The following is a 19395-nucleotide window of genomic DNA, read 5'->3' on the forward strand; positions in this document are numbered from 1 at the left end:
ATATTTCATCAAATTACTTAGTGAGTTAATTTTATTCCCCTGCCATGTCCTTAAATCTACAATGTGCTGGTTCCTGACAACAGATGCCATGATGAACAAGGTCAGCAAAATGACAGCAATGTTAGTAGTCGTTATGGAGCACAATGATGACCAGAAATGTCTCATTATGTTCCTTGCCTTTGTGGTGTACTGAAAATGATCTTCCTATAATCTGCACGGGATCTGAGTCATACCTTAAGTACTCACTGTCTGAAGAATGTCTGTCTGGAGTGCCAAAAGGTGCCTCTGTGCCAATATTTGTTTTTATATCTCATTCTGCCCTCCTCTTCCTTGTCAGAGGTTTTACAAATGATCTCCATGTGTCCTTTCTCTACATCTTTATTGTCTATGGTCATTAAAAGGTGCTTAAAAGAGTCCAAACCTGAATTCCCAAAGGTACCGGCATGCTTAATACTAAAGACATTTAAAGGTGAAGAAAGAAGAATTTATCTTCTTTGCTCCCGGGATCTTCTTCACAATAATTGTGATGGGAGTTTTGGCTCTTCACTGTAAGTTCGGCTCGGTAAAAAAAGAGCAGGCTTTTAATTCGCTGAAGTGGCTCCTCAAGTTGATTGATGTAACTTGTGATGGTCTTAGCAGAATGAATGCTGAAGTCGACGAAACCACTTTGTCTGGGTATTTACAGAAAAATGCATCCAAAGTAATTGGGAGAAGCTTCAGTTTATGCATCAAAACATACTGCCATCACAGAAAAGGATCTCACCAGGGGGAAGAAAGTGGAAGGTCTTTAACTGGCTAAGTCATCAGACTTTAACCCTAGAGAGCACACATTTTCCCTCCTGAAGAGGAGACTGAAGGGAAACTAACAAGGGCTGAAAGAGACTGCAGTAAAAGCCTGGAATATTATTTCAAATGAAGAATGCAACAGTCCGGTGAAGTTAGTCGTTTTTGTCTAAGGTCATAGCCATTGCATTTTCCTTTGAAATTAGCTGGAAATGTGGTGAAAAATATAGGGAAATGGAACGAGTAACTTGGAATCTTATTCATTGTTTTTTGGAAAGAGAGCGATAAGGGCGATTGACTGCATCTTGTTGAAAATTGAAGCAGCTAGCAGACGAGAAAGCTGTTTTCTTGTGATGCTAATCAAAGTATGACACATCCTTTCAGCCTTTTAACTTTCCTCTGTTTCACACTTTCTTGACTTCCTTCCTGAACACGGTGGCAGAGCCCCTGTTAGATCAGATTGCTTTTCACAGCTACATACCCTTTTAAGCAGCTAGGTAGAAGAGCCAGCTGAGTCTCACAATTCAAGACACGCAAGGAGTATAAAAACACACACTTGGTGTGGGATCATTACCGTAGTTGCGGTAGGGATTGAACTTTCCTGTTGACGTGATTATGCTCCTTTCTTGCATCTCACATTCTTCATCAAATTGCCGGTTCACTTCTGGTTTGTCCTTTTTTGTCAAAGTGCCAACGCACACCCCGCTTTAATTGGGGAGTCAACAATTTCCATTGCACAGTTTCATGGGGGCGTCATGCTCTGCATTGGTTCTCAACGTTGCAGGTATTATAACGAAAATAATGAGAAGACACAAGAATCTGAAGTGATTGAGAGCAACATTTCAAGATTTGTCTGATGCTGTGGCAAAATGGACCCACAGATAAAATAATTCATTTCAACACAATGACCAGAGACGAGTGAAATGACAGTTTGTCTAAATGGCCCTAAACTTGAACCTGGCAGTGATTTAACACAAACACATGACACGTTTTTAATGTCATATGAGGGCTCTCAGATTAAAACGCAAATCTTTTTCAAAAAATTATGAGATTTGTTGCGGTCTAAAAAACTATCCCTTGATTCCGTAGCAGGTTTTTCAAAGACCAGGGTAGGAGATCACAAAGTCAGATGAACCTTTGAACGATGCTTTAAGTGTGCGGGTGCAAGGCAGGTTTGTGAGAACCAAGCAAACACTGCTCACTATTGATCCAAAACAGAGGCACACAATTTCCTTGTCTAACGGCTCAATACTGGACCATTACAGGTAAAAACCCCTCAAGTGTCTATTTGTCTGCTGGAAATAGGCTAGTTAACTGACACCTTATCCACAGCTTGTTGGAGTTATTTAGGATCATGAAGTCATCTCGTGTTTTTCCCTTTCCCAAAAGATACAGCCATGATTAAAGTACAATAGCAGTTTGAGCTTCAAATTAAAAATGCACTTCATGAAGGCCAGCAGAAAAATATAAGCAGTTATTTATTCATTGAGGACATTTGGTTGCCATGACAGTCGAGAACATGTGTTTTTTTTAGTTTTAAGACAAAGAGGCCATCAAGAATTCCGTTTTAAGCCACACTTTTCACTGTTGTTTTCGCGACACTGTAAACAAGCAGACGTTAGATATGGGAAGCATGATTTATTTGTAATGGCGTGATTCTATAAGACTAAATTGTATCTTTTTTTGTACCGTGCAACCAATTAAAAATCAACAATAGGTGATGAACTTACCTGTCCAACAAAAAAGCTGCCAATTCTGTGGCTGCCTGGGGCTGCTTTGCTCTTGCTCTTTTTCACATGCCTAGTTTCTCGCAAATGAAGTTGGGGATTTGAGTTTTATGGAGGTGGTTATCACATTATAATTTCAGCAAATCTCCTGAAGCTCAAGGTTTGTACTACTGGTCGCTATTCGAATATGAAATCTACTGATTTAATTGTGAAATGTAAATGCAATGTTTTCGTAACATTGTAGTGTTTGCATTTATTGAGAGGAACACAAACATGATTTATCAGTGGGCCACCATTACATTGACTAAACTGTTACGTTCCATTACATACTCTGCCTTGCCTCCTATTCAAGGAAGTTAGTTTATTTTGGCTGCATTACTGGCATATGAAAATAGTGACAGAGACAAGTACAGGAAAGACTTGCGTTATTCTGACATCCACGTACTATTCATCTCCTACACAAGCTCGCATTGCAATGAAGAACTTGATTCAAGAATTCATCTATGAAATTGTCATCAACCTGCTATTGGCATCAGCCAATCTCACCCTTTTTTATTATTTTATTTAGAAATTAATTTTCCAAGTGTATGACATAAGCCAAAGATAGCTTGGTGAAGTTAATATTGTGGACTCGTGTAGACAATTAGAATGGATGACTCTACTTTGATGTGGACATATTGCTTAATGACACAGACATGCAACAACATCTTTCTGTACATTTTATTTACAAAATGTATTAAAATTCTCTGTACAGCGCCTCACTAATGAGGTTCAGTAAATTATGCATGCATCTCTTGCTCTTTTGTACCCACTACAATGCCTGGTGGTCTCCCAGAAAGACGAGCGTTACAAAAAAGGAAAAAGGTAAAACTGATTAACCAAAGAAAAATAATAGAAACAGGGCTGAATTTCTAATCTAAGTTCAGTTTGTGAGTTGTAGGGCTCATCAAGCATCACATGCATTTTTTGTTAAAAAAAAAAATCATCAAGTAATATAAATAGTTTGTGTTGAGCTAAACACATTTCACCTGTTTTCTTCACATTATCATTTATTTTTTACATAAACTATTTGCCCACAGCTTCTGGTGATTTAAATATCTTCCTAAAAATCCTATGGAATCACAGCCTTTTTGGGAAAGTAATTATTACAGCAATATGGACATGTGCTAAGCTTGCAGAACAACCTTGGTGCAACCTTTATTAATATCAATTCATGTCAATAATTTTTTTTTTACAATGTGAAATCACCAAACACGTATGCTCCTGAAAGAAAACCAAAGTGAAAAGCACGATTCATTTTCAAATGTTCTTATGTGCAAAGAAAATGGTAACATATTCCACATAATACAGTTTGAAAGCTTTGACTGGTATCCTTTACTTAGATTCAGTAGTTCACCTACAATTGGTTTAGCTTTTATTGTAGGGGTTCTACTACCATCACAGAGAATGTTGAGGCCTTTAGGGGGGGCCGGGGGGTGGCAACCTTACGAAGATACTTGCCGCACACACACACACTCACGCACAATTTAAGCATGGCAACCTTTCTTTGAATGACACACATACACACGCACACACACTTGGCAGTATTAGAAGTGTGAGTCATGACCTGGTTCTGTGGCGTGTGTCAGCAGCACCAAAAGAGTACAAACAACACACTTTGAACTGTTTTAAATCGCATTTTAGGGTGATGAATCAATTAATAGAGGAAGGGCCAAGGTTCATATAAAAGTGAACTGTGTAATAATCAGTGTCTGGCGATGGTGCACTGACAAGATCACATTTGAATATGTATAACGTGTGAAAACCTGGCAGCAGGAGAATAGTAATCTGCTTTTACAAGAAACCAATTAGTCCCGTCATCTAAGATTCATCTTTTGGCACTTCAAAGTGTGCTTAGGGTTGCAAAAGTGATGGCTTTAATTCTCTCACATTACATGTATTCTCTATATGTACTGTATATATTAATGCGATCGCACTGACCCTCAATTCTTCACTTTTGTGTGAGTTTCAAGCTAAAAGCAATATCGTTGAGAATGCGTTGCATTGATTGGACTTTTCCATAAGGCACTGAGAGGAGGGAAATCGTCTCTTCCCGTGACCAGTCCGGTCGTGTCGTCATTGCAGATTATCATCCGACCCAAAAGGATTTGGCTCCATTCTCGTAATCCTTGTCCATTCAGAGATATTTAATCACATTTGCACGGGACGATGGAAACATTTGCGAAACCTGTGTCGGGATACAAAGCAAGATCAAATATGGAAAGGGAGAATTACTTTCTATGATTGTCAGACGATCTTGCATATTACAGTGAGTAAACACAAAGACAGATTATATGTGTCCAAGATAGTCACTTGTGCAAACAAGATGGCAAATGTTTTGTGAGCGCCAATATATTATCTTAGAGAGATACAGATCTTACAAAATATAATTAATATGCAGAATTTTAGCGGCCTTCGGCACTGTTTGCAATTATGATTAAAAAAAAAAAAAATCAGTAAAGGGCCGCCTGTTATCCAATTATCAGCACACATTTATGTCTTATCTCAATGGGCTTCATTATGCTTTAGCTTCCAGATCTTCATTTTTTAATAATATCAAGCAACAATATTAAGACTGAAAAGCAGCAATCACAGTAAAAGCTCAAGTAGCCACTTGACGGTTCACTGTGAGCGATCATTGTGAGGAGGTGGGTTCAAAAATATTTGCACGGCTCTGGTGCACGTCCGTGTTTGACTGGACAAAACGTGTAAATAACCCAATTAAAAACAAAACTAACATTTGAAGCTGCGTATTTAACAGTGTTTACCCGCATTTGTGCAGCGGGCTGATTGCTTTCATGGGGAAAGCACGGCTCTCAACGGGAGCTGTTTGTCGTGAATACGGCTGGAGTCAATACATCTATTTAATAATTAACATGTTACTCACGCATGAGAATCGCTACCCTCATATTGCAGCTCTAAAGATCATATGTTAGAATGCTATTCGCTCCATCTGTAAACCAGATGCACCGCTGCCAATGTGCTTTTTAATATGCAATGAGAGAATGCAATTTCTGCGCACACTGTGTGTGAATGCTGAAGACAGAATTCTTTGAAATGTAGAATATGAGACTAAGTTGGAATGGTTTCTTATCGAAATGTGAATTATTTCTTGATTTGGTAATTTTACTCTATACATTTGGGTAATGTGTTTGTAATGAGCCAAATATTTGAAAATGGAATAGTTTGAACCACTCAAGAAATGTGGAATGTGTAAAGTATTCAGAAAATTAGTCGATTTGACAATACTTTTCAAAATGCCCTGAATGAGCGGGACAGTTGGAACGGCTTTGAAAATCAAATTATGGAGAGTCTCTGTTGTTGAGATGCGTGAGTCCAGCCAATACATGGGTTGATCAACAACACTAGCTATTTTGTAATAATTTGTTGACTACTGTTATTAAGCGGACTTTCTTTTTCAATACTAACAAACAATAGCCGTCTGTCAGTGCACTAGAATAGATTTTGTGTGATCTTCCACGGTGGAAGGTTAGAACTGATACTGTATTTCATCTAGTCACATGACTATATCTTACAAGGAACAAATAATGGCTGTGGTTTTTATACCCGAGCATTTATGTTTGAGTTCTTCCAACATGACATCTGAAACAACTCCTCGAACAGCAGCAACACAGGACCGCGCGCGTTTGAATAATTTAGTCGAACAGATACGACAAGAAGCTAAATGATCTCAGCGTGATGTGGATGGTAAAGAAAGGTGACGTACCTCTAAATCTTAACACTCTCTGTTCCATATACATTGTAGCCTTCTCTGTATGTGGCAAAGTTCTGGGTGTTGGTTGGGGGAGTTGGCTTAAAATTGTGAGCACTCTTGGCCAATTTCAGCCGTTTGGTTTCTTGCCGTGACTTATAACAGAACTCTATCAGGGCCACCATCATGGCCAGCCCAAGCCCTCCAACCAGAATATAGAAGACTCCAGCCACATTGCTTAGGCTGAGAGCACTTGTCTTGTCCTGCAGGAAAGTCAAGAACACATTTAAGCATTTTGTAGTGATGCGAGAGTTAGCAGAAGAAAATTCAGCCTGATCAATAAATCTGATCTGGTAAAACTGGTGCAACTGTTAATGAATTATTAATGCTAACAGTTACAAGCAACAACCCTAGAAAATCTGTTTACAGTTCAATCTAATTGATTTTCCTCAAAGATAAGAACGTCTGACTTTCCTTAAAAAAGAAAGAAGCTGCCTATTGAAGTTTTGTCTTTAAGTCTAGAACTGCTCTTGACCATGTAAGGAAGCTGGTCAGCGTCGCTTTGGTCGACGGCTCTAACCATCCCTGTCTCCTTAGCGACATGTACGTATAACTCTTGTGGCAACATTGTCATACAGTACAGTCAGAGAAGATGATCAAATCAAACCATTTTGCTGCTGATTACCTACCGAACTTATTCATTAAAAATTTGTTCATAAGAGTTTTACTATTTGCAGTTTAACCCCCCCGAGCATGGACGGATCAGGCAGCTTTGCAACAATTTATTAAGTAAATCTCAGAGGGTTAAATATTGAGTGTATTACATTCCCTGACTTCTTGCGGCAAGCCACCTGAGCCTCAGTTCAATCGCAAGCGTATGCATTTGTCAAAGTCGTCACATTTTGAGAGGCTTTGCCCATTCCTCGTGCCACAGGAGGCCAACAAATCTAATCGACACAGCTCTTTTGCAAAGTAGTAATAACACAAATAAATCAAATTTTCATTAACAGTTTGGTAAATACAAACAGCAGCACAATGGTCAGTGTCATGAAGTGAGAATGAGCATAATTAGCATACAACTGCTGTGATTCAATTAAAATTGCAAGGCACTCTAAGGTCATTTCCCCATTGGATTATCATTACATAATAGGTTCGTATTTCATGTGGTGTAAAAAAAAGATTCTATGCCAAAAATTTGGGGGAAGTGGTGCCTTGTAAAGCCACAATCCATATTACAGTTAGTGGCAGGTCCAAAGAAGTAAATTATGTGCAGCAGATTAACACAGTGTGAACTACCAATGTTGATAGAGGTTTGTTTTGCATATGAACAGTAGGTCAAAATGCAATTTGGAATCAGTACAAAAGACCTGCAGCGACTGACCTTACTTCCAGAGTCCTTGGTTCCACATTCACCCTTATCGTACCACCATTTGTTTTTCAGCTTGTCTAAGATGCCTTGTTCACTGAGTTTCAATACTGCAAGGTTTACAGGAGTTCTTCACGTGGGAAATAACATAAATAACATTATATTATGTTATTTTATGTTATTCAACTTGTTTACTACTTACATCTTTTACAAAGCGATAAAGCAGGGTTCCTGGCCACGGCAACATGACAGAGAGCAGGCATTCTACCTATCACCTTTATAAACCCTTACCTACAGAGCCAGGACCTACCCATATCGCTTTGAGTAATCGGCAGACGCTGTTACCATGGCGACAAGCAGGTACTTACAGTACGATCTGCCGGTCTCTACTTGGGATAATGTGAGGGGGCATGGAAGAGTATCTGAACAGCATTCAACAAGATCAGTTCAAAAGGAGCTTTGTCTTAACAAACACAATAATACTTGCGTGGTTTGCATTTTTGCTGTGCACAGTATTGGTTTCATTTTATGATTTTGTCATGAGAATTGGTGGTGTGACTGCTGGGATAGGCTCCTGCAGGCCCGCTACCCTCATTGGAGAAGCGGTTCGAAAGATGGATGAATAAATTAATATACAACTTTAGTGAGCGTGAATTTCTGGTTCACTGGTGCATGTCCCCACAGTGCATCGTCAACTTTTCTCTCAATGCTGTCAGAAATATGTCAGAAATGATCACCCAAAAAAAGTGTCTGCAAGACGACTCTCTCTCCATCTTCACTGCATATCGTTAGTTATTATTACTTGTCAATATTAAGTTGATGTGTTTGCTGCAATACAGTTGTCGACCCAAATTCATATCTGCATTGTGTAGTGTCGTCAACATGACATTTGTAGTAATACATACAAGTACGAGTCAGTCGTGGTTCCGCTCTATCTCCCTGGTGAAATACAAAATACAAATTGAAAGGAAGGAAAAATTGATATATCGATAAATGAGTGACATAACTACTCCCTAGGGGAACTAGGCAATGCATAACGCACCGAGAGAAGATAACGCCACTTTATGTGTCAAAGACAAATCTGAGAAACAGTTTGTGATGATCCGAGCATCGTTTTGGCTTGTGGAGACATTGATTAACAATGCAATTACCCTTTAACATGGTCTGTGTCTAAAACTCAATCTCGACCTCACTGTGTTGTGTGCTGAAGGGCAAGAAACAAGTCAGTGTATACAAATGTGTGCATGTGTGTTTGTGAGAGAGAATGGAGACGTCTGTCGAAACCACAAGCTGTAAGCATGATACAAGCAATGCACTGAGGATTGTAAGTGCTCCGGGGCACACTTCATGGGGCCTCTCTGATGAATCCTGAAAAAGCTAAACAACCCGGCAAATGGAGCACATACCTGAGTATTTACACACACACACACACACCATTATACGTATATATATGATTATATATATACATACTATATGATTAAATTATGGCTCCTGAGCATGTTATCTGTTAATGAGCTTAGCGACATAGCATCATTAACAATGCAAATAGTGCAAAAATATGACTCAAGAGGGAATAGTTAATCTATGCTTTGGCTTTGATTTATGGCGTGGCTTGGGGACACATTATGCACATTTCCAGCCCTACTGAAGCTGTTCTGCATGACTCGCTATGGAAGAACCTCCATATATCTTATAGTGACCTTTTCCACATCTTTTGTTTGAGTAACACTTTCTGAAAGAAAGAACCGCTTAACACATCGTTGTCTTTTTTTTGGTTGGAGTCATAACTGGCTCCTCTACTGTGCAAACAATGTCGTTGGGAAAGCCAGTAATAAATTTATGGTAGTGATGATTTTCCACAGTAATAAAAAAACAAATATATATATATATATCGTGCTAATTAGTGCACTGTGTGTGTGTTCTAAGAGTTTAAACCATCAACGATAGTATAAAGTGGGACATGTGCGCTCCATGAGAGTAAATCTCAATTGACTTTCTATTTACATAATTTCTGTTGTGCAGGCAGGCACTCGGTAAAAAACTAACCCACTGTTTTCCAGACAGACTGGGTCCTGCTTAATTGCTAATTGTGGTCAAGGCCAATCCGTGACAAATAATGTTAAGGGTGTAATAACACAGCTGTGGTTCACGGAGCTTTTCAGGTTGCATATAATCGAACCAATTACTTGACCTATATCATCCTATTTGAGGTGACAGCATCTTTTGTCCTTACATTGACCTGCAAGACTATAATGCCGCTGTCCCAAATGTAATGCAGTGAATGAAGTACCATACAATTGCACATCATCTAAGCAATGTTATACTTAGTTGTCATGCTTGAGCAGGGCTTAATAGTTGCACCATTAGTTTCTGTAATGGGAATATCATTCATCATTTAGCCACGAAAGAAGATAGCAGGGTGCGATCAAAAGGGTCAATGCCGGGTTATTAATGAGCTCAATGGTGGAATCAGACCAAAGGTATTTCATTGCATGATCTATTAAAAAGAAATCACAAGCCTTGAAATGTTAATTAGAATTCTCACGTTGCATTGTGCAATGCTTAGTCCCCTCAAGACGCCGCTGTTCCCCTTGCTTTGCTGATGGCCTCCATGAAGCCATTTTGCTACCGGGAATGATTGATCCCATTGGTTCAATTAAACAAGAGCTATCGTTCCCAAGACTCCAAAACATATGCTAGAAATGTGAACAACTTCCATAAAAAATATTTAAAAATTGGTTCATAAATGCATGAATCAGATTACTAATTACATTTCCAGAATGCTAGATGGACCTAATGTCCCGGATGAGATGAGCTGCCACGCAGATCTGTAAGCATGAATAAAGACCGCCAAACTTTCATAACTGCAGGGCAGCTTATTCACGTCATAAATTGATTCATGTTGCCACTAATCTCCTGTTTGCTAAGCAGGGCTCCTTTGTTTGAGCTGAGGTGTTAAACCGTCCGGTCAGACCATCAGTCAATTTGGTGACGTGCCGTAGGGCAGCAGCAGGTTGTTTGGGGTGGACATTTGGTTCGGTTCTGGTTGGGTTGCTATAACAGCCTTGCCGATTACTCTGCACTGTAGTACCCGATTGTGGTGACATCGAGGCTGACCTTGGAGTCACCTCCCCCGCTGCCGCACTCTCCCTTGTCGTACCACCATTTGTTTTTCAATTTGTCCAAGAGGCCTTGCTCATTCAGTTTTAAAACTGCCAGGTTAACAGCATTTCTTGAAACGATAAAACATAACTTGTAAGAAAATGCACAGGTCCGTGAGAAATCTAATGCAAAGTAATGGGTGTACCAAGCATTACGATAGGTCAGGGTAGAAAGGCTACCACTGTAGCGGGGGGCCTACGCAAAGAATCTGTTAATCAGAATGTTCTGGGAAAGGACAAATTGCGGTTTAAGAATTTCAGGAATACGGAGAGATAAGAGGCTCACTTAAGGTAAAGACAGTGTTAAATCTTGGAAAAGGTGGCAAGAGGGGTTACGTAGTTTAGAACTGAAGTGTGCGGGTTGGGGACACTTGTCATTGAGAAGAGAAGAAACAACAACAAACATCATGCAATTAACATTTGTCACAAGTGACAGCACAGCTTTTAAAAGGCTAAATTGAAACGCCATCGGACCGTTAAATTAAAAGTGACAACACAACAGTCAGGTAGGACGGAAGGAGAGATGGAGAAGGGGGGGGGGGGCAACAGGAAGACATAGAGAAACATGAAATGATTCTTAGCTTTAACTCTATGATACGGATTTGATGGAAATAACCCTATCACGTGTAGAAAAATCCTTTGAAAGACATTGAGCGCATTAAACCTTTGTATCCAAGTGCATTAAAAAGCATACTACCGTTACCTCTGTGTCCATAAAAAAACAAGGAGAGGATGAGAAGAGAATGACAACAGGGGACATCAGGGTAGGTGGAATACTATAACAACATGGAGGATATTGTTATATTATTCCACCCACCTTAATGCTGAGCCTTTGGGCGTCGCCACTCCGTAGCCTTTGGAGTCGAGGTTCCCACCCACTTTCATGGTGTCGCAGGGCTTCCGCTGCTCTATGTACTCGTTCATGGTGGACTCCAGGAGAAAGGCGAACTTGCCCTTTGACTTTCGTACCCGGGCCACGCCATCGGGTGTGGTCTTAACAAACACAGAGGGCTCGGCTGATTTCATGTACGACCACATCTTCTCGTATACGGCTATTTTGGATCGCTGTGCGGAAAAGAACAAAAGAGAAGAACCAGGTTCAGAAAGACAAAACTCATTCATGTGCTGTAATGGATTTTGTGGCATTTTGAGCTTTGTGATCACTCGATTGAAAATGGCAAACAGAAGTATTAAGACATCCTGTAAACCCACTGTGATATCTTGAAATACTTCTGAAAAAAACTGCTGTTGGAGTTACTGAAATCACGAAGCACAAGAATTTACAAAATCCATTGCCTTGATTGAAGCCCTCCATGGCTTGTTGTCATTTTCATTTACCTGACTGTCTGTTCCATTTATACGTGCAACATAACAGGTCATGAAAAACAGTTTGCCAACATTTAAAGATTACTGAATGTTTGAATTTCTATTTGTAGATCTCTAACATCCTGACTGTGGAAGGCATCATGCGAGCGTAGGAGAAGTCTGGTTACTCATTCACCAGAAAGCCCATCACAGACTTACTCAGATGAGCATATTCCAAGTGCCTTGGGTCAGGATTAGCCAGCCAGCAAAATCTGGGTGAGTCGACCACTATCTATGATAAACATCAATTAAATTATTCAGTGGTGCTGGATTTGTTTTGGCATAAGGTGTTTCACATATTGAACAAATGTTGGTCATGGGCAAGTTTCCTGAATGTGAATATGTTTTTGTGTGCGCTGCTCATTTGATCCAATTTAAAAATATATGCATGGTACTTTCAAAAGAGTGTTGGATCAATTTCAAGAACTGGCAGAATCAAAGCAGCCAAAAGCTTTAAGGGTGGAGGGTGAACAACCTGTTGAGGAAAGAACATCTGTCTGGAATACACATCAAGGTTATTATAGTTAACGAAAACTAACAAAAACAAAAGTAAAATAGAAAATACACTTTGGGTAGTGAAAATTCATTTTCACAATTAATGGCCTGGCATGCTGTTTTACACATCCTCGTTAAAATGTATTGGTTTACACTCTGGCCCCTTAATTCAGCAATGCTTCACATACTGTAGCTGAACTCCATGCAGCAAGCTAGCATAGGATCAATTCACACCTACGCCATTAAAGGTAATAAAAACCAACAAAACAATGACAACGAAAATGAGAAGAAAAAAAACTTCAATAAAACAAATCCCAGCTGACATAGGGCAAAAGGCAGAATACACTCTGAACTGGTCACTAGCCAGTCGCAGGGCATATATACAGATGAAAAAGCAAACACATCCACGTGCACACCGCCACTAAGCGGGAAACGATCCCACGCTGCCCGCACACAAGTCAAACACACCAACAGCAACCCATACTGTACATATTAAAAAAATATATATAACTAATGCTAAAACTAACTAAAATCATGACATTTTCCCAAAAATAAAAAACTAATAAAATCAGTCTAACTTATTAAAACTAATTGTAGTTAAAAAAAAAATAAGACAATAGAAAATAAAAAACAATTATAATGAAAAATCTCAGTCAAAACTATTAACAACCTTTATTCACACTCACTATTCTCCCTGGTGAAAGGCGAGGGCAGACACGCACGCACGCACGCACACAAAACCCAATCTTGATGATAATCATTATTCTGACCTGAGTAAAAAAGTCATTAGCCCGCCATGGAAAGAATTAGTTCTGTAAATTTCAGGTAATGAAGTTAAATCGAATATAAACTAGAATGATTTAACATGCGTATTGAGCTTTGTCACCATGCACCATCCAGACCAGACTCATCAGTGTCCCAAAAGCCCTCTTAACAACAACATATTCATCTCTAATGCATCTCTATTAATAAACAAATGCATTAACCTTGACCTGAGGAGAGTGCTTTACCGTCTCAATGTAATCTACAATTTGTTTGTAGGCATTTGTCATAGAGCATCAGGCTGAGGGTGAAAATGAGATGCGACAGCAGCATAACACAAATTAAAAAAAAAAAAATGCCTGCATGATGAATGTCACCCCGCAAAGATGAAAATGCTTCAAGTCGGGCATTGGCTAGTGTGGTTTAATGCAAATATGATGGATGGGAGGAGGTCTGGGTGTTGGATGTGATGTTTTCTGCTGACAATCTGGTTATATGCGCTTACAATTTACATGTGTCAAACAGCATTGAAAGGACGCTAGTTTAGAGGACGATTTCCCCAAAGAACGCAGGCTCATCTGCTCGGCTGCAGAAAAGCTCCGCCTCCTTAGATGAAGAAAAAAGAATGGATATAGGCATTGATTACTTACGACGGAGTGTGCTGTCTTAGTGCTTTATGAAGTCAATTCATCAATATCAGACCGAGGAAGCGGCGCGACCAAAATCTAAATAGGCCGATTGCATGGCAACTAAAGTCTTAACAGGGCTGTTCAAAGGGGAATCAAACAGAGTGAAAAATACAAAGAGAGTAGCCTGGGTTGTTTTTGTGATTGTGGATTTCTAACTCAACAATGGGGTAGATTTCACACAGGACTTTGTTTGACAAGGGAGTCACAGGGAAATATTCTTTCAAATTGTTTTTCTTCTTCTTTTTTCTTTTTAAGTGTGGCAAATTATCCAAATTTAGTTTCTGAGTGCCGCAGCCAGTTTCAACCTGAAGCAGATGTAAGCTGAGTATGTCTTCACAATTGTTTTCTTATTCATCATATTCATGAATGCTTTATTTTGCCAGCTTGGGGATACGCAAACAGATATGATATGCAAGCAGGACTCAGTTTTAGGATGATGTGGTAAACTAATTGCTGCCCAAAATGCCTCTCTCAGAGCAGAGGGAGTTATTTTGGAATAAAAAGTGATCTATGAAAGTACAATAGAAGAATGGAAAACTTACTTTATTAAAACCATAGTGTCTAGTTTTAAATCCACCTACCAGACAGTACTTTAAAACAATAAAGCACTGAGTTATAACTTCAACAACAAAATCAGAATTTATTTTGTGTGCAGGTGTTTGGCATCAAATATATCTACCTTCTGATTGTGAACAAGTGTGGGAGAACTCAGTGTATAACCCAGTGCTTCTCAAATAGTGGGGCGCGCCCCCCTTGGGGGGCGCGGTGCTATTCCTGGGGGGGCGCGTGTGACCCTGGGGAACAGGCTTTTTTTTTGGCAGTACTAGAATAAAGTGTAATTGCGCGTTTACTACAGCAGGGGGCAGTGGCGCTCTCATTGTTACTTCTGTCACGTTTGCGACAGTGCAACATTTTACGATTTACAAGACAAGTTAGGATAGTCACGGTGGGGAGGGGGGGCGCGAATAGTTTTCTTCTTGCTAGGGGGGGGCGTAACAGAAAATAATTGAGAAGCACTGGTATAACCCAAGATGATATACTATGTGGATCTGTTGCTGAGGTTTTTTTACATTAAAATGAGTACATCCTTGTTGGTAGTTTGATAGCTCCTTCCCCTGTCTTCATATTTTGAAATATACCCATAAAGAGATAGTTCCCAGTGGTAGTTGGACATTTTGTTGGTCCAAGATGTTCAACTTGCCTGAATATAAAAGTTATTTAACTGCACAGTCAAAATAGTAACAGTCCATTCCATTCTAAATAAGTTTCATTGATATTGATTCCAAGTTAGGAAGCTCTCTCGGGCCTCTGCCCCATGAATGTTTTTATTGCAGCCTTTTTATTTATTTAAATTCTTATTTTGGCACAGCATTCTGACTTCAGGCTGTCCTTACCAAAATGCCGTCTGCATGTCCAGCTTTGTAAATTCTGCTTCACGGTCTTCCCCTCAAAATTCCTACTCTTTCATTGCATTGCGGTATGACCGCAATACAATGAAAGAGTAGCAATGCAATACTCAATATTCTCCATGGACTACCTTTGTGCAAAGACATACAAGTTGAGGCTCTGAGTGGTGAACTTGTGTCATGCTATGTCCTGAACTCCAACTGACACATCTTTGAAGTTTGTCCCTGAGGACAAAGCTTTGCCAGAGGCTACGCCTATCTTACAGTCAGTCGTCTATCATTACTTTCGATAGCTCCCTTTTATATGCAAACAAGCTGTAATCTTTATAGAAGCTCCATCAGTCAATACTCTGCCGAAACACAACGTGACAAGGGCTCAGAGAGTTGTGTTACAAAGCACCGAGTGATTGCAGAGCAGCCTCCGGATTCCTGGAATAAATTGTCTCTTCTTCATGCAACTCTGGCTGGAAGCAAGTCTTCGACGCTTAGAAAATCTACTCATTAAACCTTGTGTTGGACCATGCAGAAGCTGGAATGTCTGCGTCACAAACGCTGAGACGTGAAATTGATTTTAATGCTGAGCAAAAATGTATTGGTGACTGGCCACATGTGGTTGTTCCATCTTTATCATACCTGCGCATCAGTATGATGCATGGATTTTGCCCTTGAGACTTGAATGCAAAATTATTTTAAGAGCAAGAGAGGCTTCGGGCTTATTCAAGTCAGTTATTGTCCTCTTTTCATGGTCACACTGTTAAAGGAGGTGCATTAAGGGACTCTGATGTGCTCTTCCTATTTTTTCACATAATTAAGCACCGGCTTCAATCTATGATCGAAGCCACTATTACGCCACGTATACCAACGCATGTGCATTTCAAAATGTAAGTCAACTAAGTTTGGTGATAGGCCCATCAAAGCTGGAGTTACACTACATGGTTCACGTGACACATCTGGTTTCTTGTTCCAATGGAGTGTGAGCCTGACAAGCCAATGACATCTACGTACGTACAATCAAATGCCTTGCTAAGCAAACCACACAAAACAGGTAGACACACAGTCTATGTGTGTGTGTTGGTGGTGGTGGTGGGGGTCGTCATTAGAAGCAAGTCCTTGATAAGGACTTTAGACTCTTGAGGATATGAGGGGCTCGACTTTATCCCTTTGTGAATACAAATACAATCTTCTTTCAACATTTTGTTTCTGCATCTTATATACAGTATATTTGAGCTACCTCTTCTTCCCAGAAAGTGTTTCTGCGTCAGACAGGTGAGATCATCAAAAATGTATATCTCTTGGCATCACATGATTAGTTGGAGACGCTGACATTTCCAGCTGGCTGATGCCGTATGGATCTCATTAATGCAGAGTGTAGTTTTTCCATGTCAAGCCTCTACAGCTTTAATTAAAAGTCACTCCGAATAGCAGTTCAGACATGTCATTTTCTGTTTGAACGCCGGGTTGTAAGTAGGACACCCATTCCAAAGAAGCTGGGAAAACCGTCACTTGGAGACCACTTCTCAGATATTCCGAGAGCCTGCTGTGTTGCCATTGTCAGGTTGGAAACCTAATCTATAATTGGCATCCATCACCGTTTAGATATAAAAATACAGCATATATATATATATATATATATATATATATATATATGTATATATACGTATATATATACGTGTATATATGTGTGTGTATATATATATATATATATATATATATATATATATGTGTATATATGTATATAGGTACAGCATGCAGGATGAAAAGGAGCAGTTATTGGCAAGTGTTCTTTTGAGAGTTGCCACTTTCACATCCCGTGCATGTTTTGCCAAGTTTGTCTTTGTAAGAAACATCCATTTTGAAATGTCCTTTTAGTGTTTTACACAAAAGTAAGTTGTCCTTTATGTGAGGAAAATGAATATTTCCTTTTGAGCAGCTAGAAGGCTGTTTGATTATTACCCTCTACCTTTCATTGCTCCTAATTCAAAAGATTTCACAACTGATGTTGCTGTCGACAGCAGAAATATAAAATGAATGCCACTTCGAAAAACAACTGCTGCAAGAGCTATTGCCTAGTGATCATGCGGTTCGCTTTTAGAGGCTAATGCAGGTTCAGATTTTGGTAATTTACAACTTAATTGACCTTCTGGTGCATTTGGCCGATGGACATATTGCCCATCCCATCTGCAGGCTTCTTCAGAAAGCTCAGATTGACCTACAGAATCGTTCTTCATCATGTCCAATTTGCCAGCCATGGCCAGCTAACTAATTATATTTCATGATCTGACCTGTCTGAGTCTGATGTGGGAGCTTGATTAGCCTTCTGCTTTTATCACCTCAGAGTCTTCGATGTTGTTATCACACTTTCTACTGACAGCCCCACTACCTCAAGGTTGAACACTGCAGTTCTGCCGCATAAATTTCACATGTATGTCAAAAGAATTTGAGAACCGCTGCTGTCAACACATCTGCTATGCAGGTCAACATTCACGCACTTGAAAAAGCTAGAAAGGGACTTCATTAATGGCCTTGTGTGTTTTTATTAGTCATCAAACCTAACGTAACGTAATCACGTAGCAAAAGAACTACTCACCCTAAAAAACTCTTTAGTGGAACCTGAGTCCAGAGTGCCATATGCTATCTCCGTCTGCTTTGCCAGATCTTCGGCACTCTCTATAGGAGAGACCATCCTCTCCACTGTCAAGAAGGCAGCCAGATTGGCTGTGTAGGATGAGATGATGATGAGGGTGAAGAACCACCAAACACCACCGACTATACGGCCTGAGAGAGACCTAATTGCAGATTGCCCATGATATGGAAAACAGAAAGAAATCATTTAACAACACATGAAAGACTATCTAGCATTATGCTTGTGTGACTTTATTGTATACGATACTTACTAAAATTTTAACGTAAATCACGTACCTGATGCAACTCTTCTACTTTGAAGCATTCCAGGTACAATTTTTTTAAGGCCTGAAGAAGGCTATACCATCTAAAATTTGACTTAAATAAATTTGCCAGATTTTCGGCGCGCTCTATATTGATCTCGGGTTAGGTTATATGCCTTAATATATACTACCTTGAAACTTAATTTTAACTTTAGATATGTTGAAAAACTGGCCTGTTTCTGTGCCAGTTTGATTCTGCTCCAGTGCACAAAGCAAGGTATGAGTCTGATATGTTTAGATATGAAAAGAGAGTATGGATGTTAATCCTTTCAAACACCACATCCGATGAACCACACCAACCTTTGTGAGATGCAAATTTTGTTTTAAGGATGAATTGATTCTGATTCAGGCCTTGATTCTGAATTGAAGATTTGTAAAAAGTTTAGGCTAATTCTGTTTTTTTATTTTATTTTTTATATTAATTTGTCAGTTTGGTGGTCGAAACGTTTGTCTTATTGTGCCTTAGTTAAAGGTCGGTTAATCAATTACAAATGTTTTAACTCTTCAGGCCCTTTAAATGAACTCTAAATGATTACTTAAATGACCACTGACAATGACCCACCTTGGGGAGATGTCACAGCCCTGCTGCATGAAGGCGCCCAAAGAGAACCAGAGAGAATTGAAGATCCCAAAGTCATTGGGAGGGTCAGGGGGCATCTGAGGGTCTTTGGTCTCATCCTGTTCCTCGAGGTTCCATTCGTAAGGACTGAACCGACTGACCAGGAACAGAACCACGCTCACCCCAATATAGGCAAACACTATACACATCCAGATCTCATAGGCCAGTGGGTCCAGGAAGGAGAAAACGCCGGGCTTGGACTTTTGAGGCTTCTTTATCATAATGGAGATGCCCAAACTCATAAATGGCTTGGAAAAGTCTATCACTTCCTCTCGAACCAGAGTAATGGTGAGAGGTGCGACAGCTATATCTGCTCTCTGGAAACA

The 19395-nt window shown here is 39.7% G+C and overlaps 1 protein-coding gene across 4 annotated transcripts in view; it reads right to left on the reverse strand.

Moving 5' to 3' along the window:
- Positions 1 to 3216: 3216 nt before the first annotated feature.
- gria3b (glutamate receptor, ionotropic, AMPA 3b) overlaps positions 3217 to 19395 on the reverse strand; it is a 74951-nt gene continuing 58772 nt past the window's right edge. The window contains exons 11-16 of one of the 4 annotated variants that reach the window (XM_061275228.1): positions 19013 to 19386; positions 18093 to 18291; positions 11606 to 11853; positions 7643 to 7757; positions 6277 to 6524; positions 3217 to 4737 (exon numbers count right to left, since the gene is read on the reverse strand). In XM_061275228.1, coding sequence (XP_061131212.1) covers positions 6279 to 6524; positions 7643 to 7757; positions 11606 to 11853; positions 18093 to 18291; positions 19013 to 19386 — 1182 coding nt within the window. In that variant the 3' untranslated portion in view covers positions 3217 to 4737; positions 6277 to 6278. Of the gene's footprint in view, positions 4738 to 6276; positions 6525 to 7571; positions 10860 to 11605; positions 11854 to 18092; positions 18292 to 19012; positions 19387 to 19395 lie in introns of those variants that run through there. The other 3 variants (XR_009714001.1, XR_009714000.1, XM_061275243.1) reach the window with 3 other exon arrangements.

This window comes from Syngnathus typhle, linkage group LG1 (genome assembly GCF_033458585.1).
Source record: "Syngnathus typhle isolate RoL2023-S1 ecotype Sweden linkage group LG1, RoL_Styp_1.0, whole genome shotgun sequence".
Lineage (NCBI taxonomy): Eukaryota > Metazoa > Chordata > Actinopteri > Syngnathiformes > Syngnathidae > Syngnathus > Syngnathus typhle.